The 13,742-nt window shown below is 39.0% G+C and overlaps 1 protein-coding gene across 1 annotated transcript in view; it reads left to right on the top strand.

Annotated features, from left to right (window-relative positions):
* Positions 1-13,742, top strand: part of SEMA5A (semaphorin 5A) — a 306,987-nt gene that overhangs the window by 121,387 nt on the left and 171,858 nt on the right. Inside the window, exon 4 of the mRNA XM_007462615.1 lies at positions 12,169-12,231. Within this exon, the coding sequence (XP_007462677.1) occupies positions 12,169-12,231 (63 nt within the window). The remainder of the gene's footprint in view (positions 1-12,168; positions 12,232-13,742) is intronic.

Below are 13,742 nucleotides of genomic sequence, written 5' to 3' on the forward strand. Positions count from 1 at the left end.
CTGTCCTGAGCTGCATCCGACTCAGAAAGCCACAGCCCTCTCTGTTCCCCACCCCAGGGACTCAGGTCCTCACACAGACACACTTTCTTCCCATTCCAGGCCTTCATAATGGCCGATTCCTCCCCTTTTCATGAACATCCGCCCCTCCACTGTCAGTTCCTTCATAGTCGAGCTCAAGCCTTGCCGTCCTGGGAAACTTCCCTTGATTCATCCCTAACCACACCTGGGTCAGGTGCTTTCCGCACTCCCCAAACTACTGCAAGTATCCCCCCAACAGACCTTGCATAACAGAAACTGCATCTTTCCTATGTACAGGGACCAGCTCAGATGTCTGGCAGAAACATGGAGGTGAATTTCTTCACCTGATGACGTTAAAATCATTTGTGTGTGTGTGTGTGTGTGTGTGTGTGTGTGTGTGCGTGCACGTGCACGCACAGTGCATATGAGTAATTCATGTGTAATTATGTCTGCATTCATTTTTCTATGGCTGCTGTAACAAATTAACACAAACTTGGGGAATTAAAGCAACAGAAATTTATTCTCCCACAGTTCTAGAGGCCAGGACTTCAAAATGATTGTTATGGAGCTAAAATCAAGGCATCTCCTGGGCCGCGCTCTCTCTGGAGGTTCTAGGGGAGAATCTCTTCTCTGCCTTTTCTAGATTCTGGTGGCTGCATGCCTTCAATCTCAGCCTCGTGGTCACATTGCCTGTTCCTTGCTGTTTGTCAAATGTCCCTCTGCCTCCCTCATAAGGAAGCATTTGATTGTGTTTAGGACCCACCTGAATAATACAGGATAATTTCCCCATCTCAAGATCCTTAATTTAATTTACTTTAACATCTGCAAAGTTCTTTTTTGCCCTACAAAGTGGCGTTCATTGGTTCCAGGGGATAGCATATGAATATCTTTTGCAGGGGCCATTATTCAAATCTACCCACAATGCCCCACCCCAAGACATACACGGATTTGTGTTTGTGGATGCTACTCAGAGCCATAGAGATCAAAATCAAATTCCTTCACACAAAATTGGGTAAAGTTGTGACATCTGGCAATTAATTACCAATTCAGGCTAATCACAGAGCAAAAGATCTACTGAGAACGGATGGAAAGGGGTAAAGGGGAACTGAGTGATGTTTATCTCAAGTTATTATAAAATTATAACAGAAATATCCATTTTCAATCCAAATATCTTAGACATTGCATATGTCAGAAAAATCACCAGCTCTCATTCTGATACTTGAAACACTTTTGGCCTTGTTTACGAGATAGAGCTCTTTCTCCTCAAAGACTTTAGTAACAGTTACGATAATATTCCCCCGGCACATAAATAAACTGATTAGACTATAGAAGAGAGACAAATTCTTGAAGAAATAAATGGCAAAATCACACATTGCTGTTGAATGATAAATTATTTATTTGATTGCATAAGTTCAAGCAGGTATTCTTAAAATTATGAGACTTAAATATTAACTGGGAAGTGAATATATCAATAATGTTCATTAAGTTCTCCTTTAACATTGTGGTAATATTATAAATAATGTTTCTTGAACAGAAGTATATCACCCTGTTACACATTTTATGTAAAATCAGAGAGAAATGTAACTGCCCATATTATATACCAGAAAACAAGTTTTAATGTTCATTTCTCTCAGCCACAAACTAAAATTTATGGAACTGATGCTGAATAAGGCTGCTAAAAAGGGTTTTCCATATATTTTGTGATCTGGCAAATAGATCAATATGTTCTGAAGTTGAAGTAAAGTCCATCTTTGTAGTGGTAGGGTGCATCTCAGGAAGCAAGCGTTTATAGCGTGAATAATAAATCAGTTCTGAGTGGTTCAGTTAGTATAAAATAACTCCCCAGTAAGGATCCATAATCTGGCCTTTATGAAGTACTTCAGTGAATCGAGTGACGCATTCTAACTCAGAACCATGGAGAAAAGGAATCGGGTATGAAGTATTCTTTGTTTTCATGAAGCTAGTTTCAAGAAAAGATAGAAAATATCGATGGAAACATTAAAAACAAACATCCATATATTTACATTTATGTTGACTATTAAGGTCACAGTTCAGGTGGAATGCCTTCATTAGGACTTAGCCAGAATACAATATAGGACCAAAACTGATGAACCCCATAAAAGTGACCTTATGCTTCAAGCAAGAGAAACCTAGCACACACCATCACAAATGTGTCTTGAAAAGACAAAAATATTTTTTAACATCAATAAAATAAAACTCTAAGTCAGACAAAGAAGAACAGGGTCTACATCTTTATTTGCTGCATCTTCATGCTATGGTTGCTGAAGTCTTTTTCTACGTCTGCTTCGTGTTGCCTCAAAATAACAACCTTGGTCCTTCATGTTATTTGTGAGATGCAGTTCCTTTTGAATCTTTCAACTGTATTCCTAAATAAAATCTTGTTGTATGGCTGGGAAACTCATTCCTGTAACAGGGCCAGAATTGTTTCTCTTCAGTTTTCCCAATGGATCTAAAATGTGACTGCCAGTAGTCAAGTGCTCTACATAAGAATGCTTTGGTCAAAGCCATACTACAAATTTAGCTTTGTGAAGACACTTCCAACACAACATTAATTACACAAAGTTGTTTACCCTTCCAGTAGATTGAGGTCCTACAGAGCATCCCGTGACAATATGCTGCTCCTCCTATATTTTTACTTTTTATTTGGCAAGACCTCTTGTCATTGTCCTGTAAAGTCTTCAAGTAGTGTTAAAAAGCTCAGCTTGGTCTGATATTTTTCATGACTATATAATCAATTTATTCCTTTCAGGGTACTTCTTTGTATGTGCAGAATAAATGTTACATTAGCTACAATGTCTAATTTTAATTCAGTTATTATATGTGTATTTAATTTCTAGTGAACATGACAATTTTTGTTGAACATAACAAATTTTGTGATGTTTGAATTGCATCATCCAGGTGATGGAGGACGTAATTGTATGTTTGAAAACTTGGCATTAGAAGCAACAGTTTTCAGACATTTGGGAAATATTCAGCTAGAGAGCTTGTCCTTGAGAAGTCAGTCCACTCTGATTTCAACATGCTTGATTGATTTTATATACAAACACTTTAGCAAATTTATGTATAAAAATACTAGTCATTTCTCTAGTAATTAGATGCTTTTGCCTAAATTGAGGCTAACAAATTGGACAATATGCCATTTTTCAAACCAAACCCTCTTGGATGCATGAAAATAATTTCTTTGAAACTAAGAGCAGCTGCTCTTACTAGGCTTACCTTCCAGCAACGCTTTCATTGATGGCAACATTTTGGAAGGATAACAATTGTTTGGTGCACTGGTGTCTGACAATCATAATTCTAAATATTACACCAGATATTATAATGTCCTTTGATACTGGCCTCTTTCCTAATGCACGTTTTTTTCACAAAATCATCTAGAGGGGCTCACTGATGTTCAGGAGTAGGGTTATTAGAACTCATTTTCTGTTACTTTGTTTTTTCTCCATCCTCAGGTTCATTCCAAGCACTTTAAATTGCTTATCAAAGATGCTTGGTTCCTTAGAACCAAATATGCTTCCTGGAGCCCCAGAAGTCTATAGATGCTAAGGGATTTTATGCATGGCATATGTTTTAATTCCACTATTTAAAAAGTCATTACATTAAAGTATACCATATACAAAATTTTTCTTTCTTTCTTTTTTTTTTTTTTTTGGCTGTACGCGGGCCTCTCACTGTTGTGGCCGCTCCCGTTGTGGAGCACAGGCTCTGGACGCGCAGGCTCAGCGGCCATGGCTCACGAGCCTAGCCACTCCGCGGCATGTGGGATCCTCCCGGACCGGAGCACGAACTCGTGTCCCCTGCATCGGCAGGCAGACTCTCAACCACTGCGCTACCAGGGAAGCCCCATATACAGAATTTTAAGGCATTGGCGGTCCTCAGTGAAGCAACTTTTATTGTATATTACCTGGATAACCTGGTATTGTAGAGCAGGGAATAAATTGTCTGCTATCATTTCAAATTCTACTCCAAATTAACTGAGATTCAAAGGTGACCTTATTTAATACTACTTAATTTGTGTAAATCAGTATTATTTCAAAAGTAAGCAGCCGAAACAAAATACAGAAATGACTGGATGCTGAGAGTGCTATGACTTAGTGGTCACTTGGCCTCACATTTTTTAAATGATTTAATGCTATCATCTTGCATTATATTTATAACAAGAATTTAGTAAATACCGCTTTTGCATTCTTTTATATGAGATTATGCATAAGAATTTACTTAACAAAATGAGTCTTCTGCAGAAAAAGTGTGGAAATCCGTGCTCTAGTGGATTCTGCACCCACCTTGGTGTTCCTCTTCCTGTTGTCAGGATGCAGGGAAGGGTTTGGAAGAGGAATCCTTGCAGGGCATGGTAGTCTTGCCCAGCCAGCTCAAGGGCTCCAAAGCCTCACCTGTCCCTTCCACTTGGGGACACCTGGAGCCACTTCCAAGGCTGCACGTGGAGAGCATTCTATACCCGTGCATTTATTCAGCAAGTGGATTGTTGAACAACTGAATTCTTGTGTGTGAAGCATTGTTCTAGGCCCTGGGGACATAGAACTGAACCAAAAGGACAAGATGCCTGTCCAAGTGAAAGTCACCTTCTAGTAGGGGGTGGGGAGAGCAATTGCCATTTGACCTGCATAATTATATAGGCCCCATTGAAGAGGTAACGCTTGAGCAAAGCCATGCAGGAGGCGCAGGCATTAGCCGGGTGTGGGTCCCAGAAAGTGGGACTAGCTGGTGCACAAGCCCCAGGGAACAAGTCTGCCTTGTCTGAGGATCAGACCAGGGTGTGGGAGTGAGGGTACTAGGAAATCAGAGAGAGAGAAAATAAGTGGCTCGACTTCACAGAACATTCCAGATGGCTTTGGCTTTTACTCCAGGTGAATGAAGGGCCCCTGGAGGGCTGTGGCCGAGAGGGGATGGTATCTCAACATCCGTTTTAAAAGCACAACATTGCGCTGTGTCAAGAGCAGACCGTGTTCTCATATTCAAGTTGTGTAATTTCACAAAATCAACCTAAGGTTTTTATATCATACCCTGGCCATACAGTTATTAACTCTAGAATTTCATGAGATGAATCATGTCCCCTTTAAAATCAATACTAGGACCATGAACGGGTCCAGAGGCTTTAAAAATGAATACATTCCATGACAGGGGAATCGATGGCTTTTATGATTAATTAATATTTACTGAATGCCTACAGCTCTGACCTTAGATGTGCACACACTTCTGTGCTTATGGTATATATTTTTCTAAATTGTGGGAAAAAGAAAGAAAGAAACTGTGACAATCAGTAATGAAGGTCACTTACTTTGACAATTTCAGTGAAGGGAGAGTGGTTTAGAGCCCAGGCTTCCCGCCAAGTTACCAAATTTGAATCTTGGTGCCCCACTTACTATTTTTGTGGCTTTTGGAAAGTGGCTTAGCCACTGTCCTCATCCAGAATATTACCGTAATGGTATTTTCCACATAAAATTATAGAGAGACTTATACATGAGGTAAGCGTATAGAAAGCACCTAGCGCTGTGGTTAGCACATAACCAAAGTCTTACGAAATGTTACCAGTGTTTTGGTAAAATTTGGAAGCTAATTTGCAGCAGAGCAATGGCCCTCAGTGTGCTATCAATTGTCAGTTTGAGAATTCGTTACGTCATGACGTCTGGCTGTCTGGACTGTGTTGAATGGGATCCCTCCAAAATTCATGCTCACCTGGACTCTCAGAACGTGACCTTTTAGGAAACAGAGTCTTTGCAGGTGTAATTAGTTAAGATAAGGTTTTACTGAACTGAATGGGCCCTAATTCAAATACCAACGTTTTCATAAGAGGGACATTTGGACAGAGACACACAGGGGAAACACCACGTAACGACAGAGGTGAGGACTGCAGTGATGCTTCTATAAGCCGAGGAAGGTCAATGATGGCCGGCAGCTACCAGAGGCTGGGAGAGGCCAGGAAAGGATTCTTCTCCCTTGGAGACTCCAGAAGGAATCTACTCTGGCTGATTTTAGACTTCTAGCCTTGAGAACAGTAAGAAAACAAATTTACATTGTTTAAAGCCCCCCAGTTTGCAGTGCTTTGTTACAAAGGCCCTATGAATCTAATACATTGTCTGCTCAATTAAAAAAAAAAAAAAAAAAACTGCCCTCAATTTAAAAAGCCCAATTAGAAAACAAAAAGCCCCAATGAGCATTTCACAGGTTGGCAGCTCCACCCGGCAGTAATCAAAGGAAGTTTGACTTGGTATCATTCTGTGGAAGAAAATCTTGGGCTTTGATATAAGGATTTAAAAAATAGTTATAACACATATTTATGGGACTGTCTGAGGTTAGATGTTTCTCTAATGTTGGATGACTTCAGTTTTGTAAGAATCAAAAAACAGTAGTTAAAAAATAAATGCTGGAGAGGATGTGGAGAAAAGGGAACCCTCTTGCCCTGTTGGTGGGATTGTAAATTGATGCAGCCACTATGGAGAACAGTATGGAGGCTCCTTAAAAAACTAAAATTAGAACTACCATATGACCCAGCAATTCCACTACTGGGCATATACCCCGAGAAAACCATAATTCAAAAAAGAGTCATGTACCACAATGTTCATTGCAGCTCTATTTACAATAGCCAGGACATGGAAGCAACCTAAGTGTCCATCGACAGATGAATGGATAAAGAAGATGTGGCACATATATACAATGGAATATTACTCAGCCATAAAAAGGAATGTAACTGCATTATTTGTAGTGAGATGGATGGACCTAGAGTCTGTCATACAGAGTGAAGTAAGTCAGAAAGAGAAAAATAAATACCGTATGCTAACACACATATACGGAATCTAAAAGAAAAAAAATGGTTATGAAGAACCTAGGGGCAGAACAGGAATAAAGATGCAGACGTAGAGAATGGACTTGAGGACACAGGGTGGGGGAAGGGTAAGCTGGGACGAAGTGAGAAAGTGGCATGGACATATATACACTACCAAATGTAAAATAGAGAGCTGGTGGGAAGCAGCTGCATAGCACAGGGAGATCAGCTTGGTGCTTTGTGACCACCTAGAGGGGTGGGATAGGGAGGGTGGGAGGGAGATCCAAGAGGGAGGAGATATGGGGATATATGTATACATATAGCTGATTCACTTTGTTATAAAGCAGAAACTAACACACCATTGTAAAGCAATTATACTCCAATAAAGATGTTAAAAAAAAAAAAAACAGTAGTTAGAAGATATGATGAAAGTCCCCTTCCACTTCTCTGATTTGGAGCCCACCAGTAAGAATGAAATGGACTTGCCTACATTTGCCATGGGCATAAGTGCAGGGGTATGGCAAATTGATATTAAAAGTGAACGAATACACCAAATATCCACTAAGGAGTAAAGGCAGAGAGGCAAGCTGGACAAGTCCGTCCAAAGTGACTCAACTCTACCCCTTTATGTCTTGCAGGACCTTAGTTCCCCGACCACCAGGGATCAAACCAGGGCCCCAGCAGTGGAAGCGTAGAGTCCTAACCACTGGACAGCCAGGGAATTCCCAATTGCCACTTGTTTTCAACCCATCATGTGTGACCACTGAAAGCCATTAGCAAAGAAGATGCCTTTGCTCAAGGATAACTAGATTGACACTTGAGTCAGATCACATTAAAATCACAATTGTTTCAACTTCTGACCCGTTTGCACTCTGCTTCTCTTTTGAACACATACAGTCTCACATTCCCTGGCAATTTGTTTATAATCGCCATGACAATTTAACATTCTCCAGCATTTCACAGAAATCCATGCCATAAGAATATGAATGCAAACATATTAAAAAAAAAAAAGCCCTCAGGTGGTTGTTAAGTTTTGGCACTGTGTAATTAAACTAGTTTTTTTTCAATGCTATCTTTTGCCAGTATCTAATTAGCAAAGCCATCTGCTGAAAGAGTACTGGCCCATCTGCCTAGAATGTTGTTCTCTTCATTTTTATGAAAAGTATCTGCCTTTGCTGGTCCCTGTCTAATTAACTTCTCTTGCTGCAGAATGTGATAATACACAACTTTGTTTATATACTTCCGAGAACTGTGGATTTATATGTATGTAACTCGATCATAAAAGGAGCCAATCTTTTTCTTTCTCACATCTGATTTACTCCTGAGATCCCAGCTCTGTTTATCATAACCTGAGCAAATGTGTGCACACAACAGGGAGGTGTGTGCTGTGTCATGAAACAGTAGGTGCTTCCATACATCCCCAGGGTTTCGGCAGGTATGAAATGATTTACTGTAAACCTACTCGCTTTCCTTTTAGGTCTGTCCATAGCACTGTCAATTCCTGAAAGTTGATGATGTTGTAAGTTCCAGTGTCCCACTGGATTCTGAGATGAACGTGGCTACTGTAACAATGAAAATGACCACAGATGCATTCTCAGATTTAGCATGATGTTATCTAGGCTGATGGAATTCACTTATATTTTATTGTAGACTAGTACCTGATGTGTGCAAACATTATCTGTATGTGTGTTTTTCCTTCTGTAACTCATTATCTATCAGTGTCTTGCACTTAGTAGGTATTTAATGAATATTTATTAAATGAAAGAGAGAATGGTGCATGCGTTTGCGTAAAGCAACACCTCTGCAAATTATTGAATTATTGAATAGCACAATTATTTCTAACTATTTACAGACAAAAAAAAGCTGTGCCACAAACAGGAAACTCTGTGTCTTTTAAAACGTAGATGTTTCAAACTCATTGCCTTTGGATATCCAAGTAACCACATTATCACTGCTACGTGTCTGCTGTTGAAAAATATAGCAAAGGGGATAATAAAGTAAATACAGAATGGAGTAGAGAATTAAGATTCCTTTTCTCTACTAGGCTCTGGTGCAATAGAAAAAGACAAGAGATGACAAAAATTAAAGATTTAATCCCCAGGATAGAAGGTCATGAGTGTTGCATTGAGATCTGAAATGTAGAATGTAGAACCCCTTAGCCTTTGTTTTTTGGGTTTTTTTTTGTGTGTGTGGGTGTGGTACGCGGGCCTCTCACTGTTGTGGCCTCTCCTGTTGCGGAGCACAGGCTCAGGACGCGCAGGCTCAGCAGCCATGGCTCACGGGCCCAGCCGCTCCACGGCATGTGGGATCTTCCAGGACCGGGGCACGAACCCGTGTTCCCTGCATCGGCAGGCGGACTCTCAACCACTGCGCCACCAGGGAAGCCCTAGCCTTCGTTTTGACTGTCATAAACATAGATTTGGGTGGGTAGAAAAGTGTCTTTGAAGGAATCAACCAGAAAGATGGCTTTGTAAATCAGCAGTGGGACTTGTTCCAAAATTATGATGCATGAAAGAATAACAATGAATCTCCATTGCGAATAGAACAAGAAGGCTAGATTAAAGAAGTTTAATTGATTAGAATACATCTTGTGGAATAAAGAAAAGTTGTGACCGGGTTAAAACATAATCTAATTCAAACAGAGTAATTGAGTAACTTTGAGAAATCTGGTACTGGAGAGTTCCATTGATATTCATATTTCTCTCTAGAGAAAGTGTTTTTCTCCATTGCTGCTAAGTGGTCAAATAGGTAAATTCTAGTTTGCTGAGTGAACAGAGAGTAGGTGATTCATCTGGAACACCCAGTTTTAGGCCAATCTTGAAAAGACAGATTTTCCTACTCCATTGTTTTTCAAATTCTGTGACATCAAATCACATGTGTTCAGCTACAATAGGTAGTTCAGTTCTATTCTTAACATAATTTCCCTTTATCCTGCCTTCTAGTCAGGTAGAAAGTGAATCAACAGAAAAGCTATACAATCATGGTCTTTAATTAATTCTGGATTTGAACATTACTGGAAAGTTGATATATTGTAATAAAAATGCCTCAGGAAAGTAACTTTGCTACTTTTAATAACTGTCTTCAGAAAAATCTATAAGATTTTTCCTATTTTCTGTCGGCCTAATAAACTTGTGTGAGCATTTGCTCTTTCTGGCGAAACTGGATAAAGCAATGAAATATCTTTGAGAGCTCTCACATTTTTTTCTCTTACTATCCCCTTCCAATCCTTGGCCAGTGTTTATCTTGAAAATGCAAAGGTTACTTGGACATTAGGCAGACTTGGGAAGCTGATTGTTTGCCATTTCAGCAGAAGGATTTGAAGAATTTTGATGGCATTTGAGAAATGTTCTTCTCGTAACTCTGGGACTAACTCTGCCCCTCGCAGCTCTTAAGTTTACTGAAGGCAGCATTACTATTTAACTTTCAACAAAATCACTAAACCAGTGAGAGCCACTAGGAATTCTTCTTTATCTAAATCATTTCACTGAATAATTTTCCTAGTAATTATAGAGCACAAATTCCTCCTTGTGATATATAACTCTAAATCCTCTTGATGCTAATATAAAATCCAAGTTATTATGGGGTCTACTTTGCTAAAGAATGTATCGTAGTGTATCAATTCTGTTTTGAGTTTAAGTAAGGGCGAAGGCATGGATATCTCTATTTAAATGAAAACAGAATGAGCTTTTATACAGAGATCTGCTAAAGGAAAGCTCCACTCAGAATAACAGCAGTGCGCCTGTTTTATCTGTACTTCGTGGGGATATATAATTATGCAACTGCACATGAAGTTCTTATCTCTTCTCTGGAGGTGTCATCACTTCTCATAAAAGTATCTGTCATTCTAGTAAGGAATTCAAGTCATCTGTTTGCATTAGATGCTAATTAGCTGCAACCTTATTGTTGCCATTAAACATTATGAACAGGAAAACATCACAGGAAGAATGAACAACTTAACTTCTCTTATCAGATGTTGACACAGACAAAAATCTCTAAGTCTGCACAAGGAAAACAGTTACAGTATTGTTTCTGTTTGAAAGGCACTGAAGTGGTTCTATCCCTAGAACACTTTTCTTATGAATTCATATTTGCCAAGTAAGATAAGATGCAAGATGCAGCGTTTTATGTTTTAATCTCTGTTATGTAACATTCTTTGGAGAACAGTAGATATTAGATAATGGTGTTAATATGACTTTGTTATTCTCAGTTTAGGAGAATTAGCAAAAAACAAAAAACAGAAACCTTCTTTTTAGAAGTAAGAGTGAAGGCATTATTCTCTTTCATAATATTTGACATTAGTATTTTTTGGCTTAGTTTAGTTTAGTGTGTAACAATAGTCCAAATTCAAAGCAAATTGTCCCTCCCTTCGATTTTTTCTGATAATGATTTAACTGGTTCTTCAGAAATCTTCAATTCTTCAGAAATCCAACTCTAATAGTAAGATAGAACATAATTGTAATAACAGGTGGACAGAATGGAGAAAACATTTTTGCCCTATCAAAGTCCACATTCCATAAAATAATGGAAAAGATAAATATCTCAGATGCTTAAATCTTTTCAAAATATGATTCACAGTCTCAATACTGGCCATTAATGTTTGCAGGTATCATTTCTTCCTGTGAAGCAGGCACTGTATGTTATCTTAAATAATCACAGGTCCACAGGTGAGTTAGCATCAGATGTGACAGAATGCATATCACACTGATCAGCATGAGTTAGATTTGGAAAGTGAGGGAAAAAATTGTAAAGTCATGGCTCTAAGTATTTAGCCAGAGCTAATAACTGTATAAAAATTATTGGCATTGGGAGGAAATAGTAGATGGGCTTTTGTGTGAGCTGTTTATTTTATTGACCATTCATCATTTATATATGTCTTTGGGGAGTCAGGATATGCAAAATCACTCTTGCTTCATTATCTGTGAATATTGATAAATGACAGACTATTAAACTAAGATATACACCTCTAAATGAGAATTTAGATCATTTTGTTTCAAGGCTTCTCTTTTCAGCATCCTATGAATCTCTTCCGTAGTTTCACTGAAATGAGTGTTTCTATAATCAGTGACTAGTGCTTCTCTTATAATGACTAGTTTAAAAGCACGTTATTACTACGCAAATGAAAATACGTAGGGGGTGAGTCCTTTAAAATGCTTCAATCTGAAACCTCAGTATAGACCCACATGACTGAATTCCATGTTTTTGATGTAAATTCTATGTTAGTATGAAAATGTTGGTGCCATGGTGTGCCCACCTTACCTAATCTGGTTACCGATACCTTATTATTTTTTTCCCTTTTATTCAGTCAAAGTCCTTTTATTCAGTTGTTGTCGTTTTGGTGTTTCCTATAGGCTGTGGAGTGGGAGTGTGATGAAGCAACCAAGAAGGCCTGTTACAGCAAAGGCAAGTCCCAGGTAAGGAAGACGCCATTATGGGTAGTCATCACCTTTTTGAGGGACAGTACATGGAACGTTTAATATGAAGTCTATACCCCCTAATGATGCCATGGAAACTGAAAAAGGAAGCAAGATTCAAAATATATGCACAGTAAATTCTCAAGGTTTTAACACTGAAGCAAGATTAACAACAATCAGCTGTTAGGATTCAGAACATATGATCAGATCTAATTTGCACTCCCAGTCATTAGAGTAAGATAAGAAATTAATTGTTATGATGTCATTTCGAAAGATATGGGCTTGAATTTTGAAAATACTATTTTAATTTCCCCAATCATATCTTACAGCTAACTCCAGAAAGTAACTATATGATAAATATAATTACTATATCAAAAATGATTTGAGTTTTTTTATAATTCATCTTAACATGTCTTTAAAGTAAGTTCTCTCTCTCTCCATATGAAACTCTACATGACCAAGTTCCTAAGGAAAGAGCAGATTATAGCTAACATTGGAAATACATTTCTTGAGCTACTGTGCACATTGCAGGCCTACTTTCACACGACTGGTGGGCTCAGAAAGAGACATGAGTCTCTTTTCCAAGGAAGTCTGTGTTTCTGAGGAAATCCCACTGGATCATCTTGAGGAAACGCTTCTGCAGCTGGTGCATGAGCTCATTATGTCTCATTCTGTTAGTGATCATCTAATACTTTATTGGAATGTGGGCCTTTCCGATGTGAATCACACTTTGGATCACCGAGTAAAGCAGACTCACAGGGAGCAGCTAAGAGGGCTCACTGCACAAAGTGTGGTCCCAGGGCCAAGGGCTTGAGGAAAAATACAGCAAATGGAGAGGGCGCTGGTAAAAGTTCCTTACACCACCTGTGTTTGTCCAAGAGGGTTACGCACTTTATTTTACCCAATTTCATTTCCTGTTTCTTTGTCTTTTAACTCAACAGTTTTGAGAGGCAGACATGGAGGCAGGTCTCAGCAAGCTTAGTCGTTGGGTTTCCCAAAACTAGGAAAGAGTTAGGAAGTAAAGAACTAGGCAGAAGGAAGGAGAGAAGGAAGAAAATGTGATCTTAGCTAGAGAAACACTTGGAGACATTTTACAAAAGCAGAAACTGATGAATGCTGTTTACTGAAAGATATCTAACCTCAGAAGGTGCCTCTGAGATAAAGCATCAGAGGCACAAGAAGATTTAAAAGTGGCACCAGGTTCCAAAGTATCAGAATATCGTCTCTTAAATTACCCCCCCAAAATAAATAAATCAGTACATAGTAAATTTATTTACCGCTATAACAAATTCAGAAGAGTTTGTATAAATTATGCGTGAAAACGTTCTTCCTATTTGGTTTTTCCTCTCCTCCCTGTAACGCTTACATGTTTGATATGACAGGTGGATTCCTGCCCTTTTTTTTGCTTCTCACTCATCTCGGAGCACAAGAAATTCTTCAAGTAAGACCCCCATAGTGAGGAGTGAAAGCTGGGGAATCAGATCTGCCTCGGGGGGGGGGGGGGGGGGGGG

This window comes from Lipotes vexillifer, unplaced genomic scaffold (genome assembly GCF_000442215.2).
Source record: "Lipotes vexillifer unplaced genomic scaffold, Lipotes_vexillifer_v1.1 scaffold633, whole genome shotgun sequence".
In the NCBI taxonomy this organism is placed as follows: Eukaryota; Metazoa; Chordata; class Mammalia; order Artiodactyla; family Lipotidae; genus Lipotes; species Lipotes vexillifer.